The sequence below is a fragment of the Propithecus coquereli genome, unplaced genomic scaffold, assembly GCF_000956105.1.
Source record: "Propithecus coquereli isolate 6110/MARCELLA unplaced genomic scaffold, Pcoq_1.0 Scaffold3556, whole genome shotgun sequence".
NCBI lineage: Eukaryota > Metazoa > Chordata > Mammalia > Primates > Indriidae > Propithecus > Propithecus coquereli.
In genome coordinates, this window is record NW_012149237.1 from 1 (window position 1) to 2,640 (window position 2,640).

A 2,640-nucleotide genomic window follows, 5' to 3' on the forward strand; every position below is an offset into this window, starting at 1 on the left:
ACAGAACGCTAGTAAGCCTGTCACGGGCACTGCTTATGGCCAATTAGAAAATTCCTCTCAATTTATCTTTTGAAGAGAAAGTTCATACAGTCAGGTGTCTCAGCTTTTTACCACCTTGGCTCAATTTTATGTAACCACTGAACTCCTCAGTAATCACTGGCATTCATAATTTACATCTTATCCAGAGGTTAGAGTAAGATACCTCTCGATTGATAGAGCAAATATTTTCTAAGAAGGGATAGTATATTTTCCAGAACCATGTTTAGCCCTTCAATGAAATATAAACCTCAACAGGATTTTTTTTTTAAATGTAAGACCATTATTAAAATAGACAAACCCAAAGATGAAAATGAAGGCAACAGAAAAATTCAACCAAAAAAATGAGCACAACCTTAGAAATAATTTAGAAAACAGCATTGTAAAAGATACGTTGCAGATCTGCATTTTATTATCCAAGATTATGTCAATTCGTAATTCTAAATAAATCCTTTTAAAGAATTTTAAAAAATCATTTTCAGTGTATATGTAAATTCTGTTTTATCACATAGGTATGTTTATTCAACACTATCTTTTGAAATGGGCCATTTAAAAAGACATAGCAATTTTCACTCTTAAGTTTCATTCAACTTTACTTAGGGTTTAATACACATGAAATGTGCTTTTAATGCATAAAAATCACAGTGGATAGCAGCAAAGGACTGGGGGGAGGGTTAAGGAGAATTTGATAATTCACATTGTGATTCTGCACATTGATGAAAGATAATTCACACTTCTAAAACCTCAAGACTTCCCTTTTGAAAGAACCAAAATAAACCCAAGACACCTTGCAGACACTTCCCCACCTCTAAACAAATTAATGATTCTTTTACACATAAAACTGAAATAGTTATGGCAGCAAAAGATTTCGATGGCAATGAAAGTTTGTAAACTGTATTTCAATCTCTTTTTCTTATTCCCAAAGTGCAAGATGCAGGGTTCCCAATCTTTCAGTAGTGCTTCTCCTGTAAATAATCCTTCATTTTGTTTGGCAAAGGCAGTTTCTGAATTAAGTCTATTCTGGTATACTGACGTATAACAAAACGACACAGGTACTGCAAAGAACGCACCTGCATGAACCGGGACACTGGGTTGGTCAGTCTGACAGGGTAAGTTGCAGATCCAGGCAGCCGAGACCTTGAATAACAAAAAGCTCCATTTTCAGAGTCCCTGATTGAATGTTCAATTAGGTCGACTATGGATGTATGTCCTTCCACATCTGGTTGTTCATAAAAGCTAAACCTACCGTTTGAGTGCTCGATTCTAGTGTGAAGTGTTTTACCATGGGAGCGAAAGCTCAAGCTTAAAAGATAACGGTCGTCAGAACTGTCCCGAACAAGAAAAGAACCATCTGGCACATTTGCTAGCTTCCCCTCAGCCTCCCAGCGTGTGATTGGTCCCCAGTACCATCCTTGTTTTGCAAGTTTTTTCAGCTCCTCTGTAAGGCTTGTCACAACCATGGGACCACTACTTTGCACTGAGTCATAAACTCTTGCAACCCCAGGAGCAGAGTTAGGATCAAAATTCAAATGACAGCGCATACTTTCAGCCACGTGGACATCTGTGCCAGTGAGTCCACCAAAGTTCCTTTGGATTTGATTATTCTGCATTGGAGGTAGCAATGGGGAGAGTGGAGGAACATCATCGTGACCTGCTCTGGGGCTCTGCAACATGACTCCCGTGGTGGCAATCAACAAGCCATTCACGGGCTGTTCCACAAAGATCTCTGGGGCCACGACTAGGTCCTGGTCTACCTGATTCTCATCTTCAGGGAAAGAGCGCCCTCCCACCTGAGGAGGAACTGCAGAGACTTCCATGGGAGAAGAACTGTCCAGACAATAGCTACGCGATCCTTCCAGAGGATACATCCCCTCATCTAAAGGCACGGTATACTGAATGTAGTCCTGAGGCATAAGACCAATAACTACAGGCACATGTTCATCCAGGTGGAGATGCAAGTCTCCGTTCTGAGAAGCTGAACTCTTCAGTGAATTAGCCTGCTCCTGGCACGCAGTCTCAGACTGAAGGTCATGAAAATCTTTCCGAACGCCATTCAGTGCAGGACTCGGACTAGAAGAGTGAACCAAGGCTTTGACTCTCACCTCCATTTTGATGCACGTCTCCTCAGAGTTTGTAGGTCGAAGAGGCCAAGGTGTGGGACTATAGTGATGACTGCGGAGGGAAGTGGACCGTATCGGCCTCTGAGCTCTCACATCTTTAAAGACTATCGGTGCTGAGGAGGAGGAGAAGGTATCCTCATCGGCAGAGTTCCCCGAGGGCGTGCCGGCCTTACCTTTCGGCTTCTGTTTCGCAGAAAGCCTCCTTTTTAACGTACCCATCAGGCTTTCGCTTTTGGATCTGGTTTTGCCACCTTTTTCATCTTCACTGTTGATATCACAGCTGGCCATGTCTTTACCGTAGCAGCTACCAAATAAGGAATCATCTTTTCCAAAGTCACTGGCTAGTGATGGTTGTTGTACTACCATGAAATCAGTTTCTTCTTTACTTTTATTCAAGTTAAAAGATTTCCGGAAGGTTTTAAGACTAATTTTCTTCATTATGACTAGTTACCTAATCCAAGGGGATCAACCTCTCTCTGGAATA

The 2,640-nt window shown here is 41.6% G+C and overlaps 1 protein-coding gene across 1 annotated transcript; it reads right to left on the minus strand.

The window, feature by feature from the left end:
• Positions 1 to 307: 307 nt before the first annotated feature.
• On the minus strand, positions 308 to 2,634 carry LOC105816126 (suppressor of cytokine signaling 6). The gene has a single exon (XM_012651454.1). It carries the CDS (start codon positions 2,592 to 2,594, stop codon positions 987 to 989), a length of 1,608 nt encoding a protein of 535 aa, XP_012506908.1. The 5' UTR covers positions 2,595 to 2,634; the 3' UTR covers positions 308 to 986.
• Between the last annotated feature and the right edge of the window lie 6 nt (positions 2,635 to 2,640).

Coding starts and splice junctions, on each gene's coding strand:
- LOC105816126 (XM_012651454.1), bottom strand. CDS start 2,594: ATGAAGAAAATTAGTCTTAAAACCTTCCGGAAATCTTTTAACTTGAAT.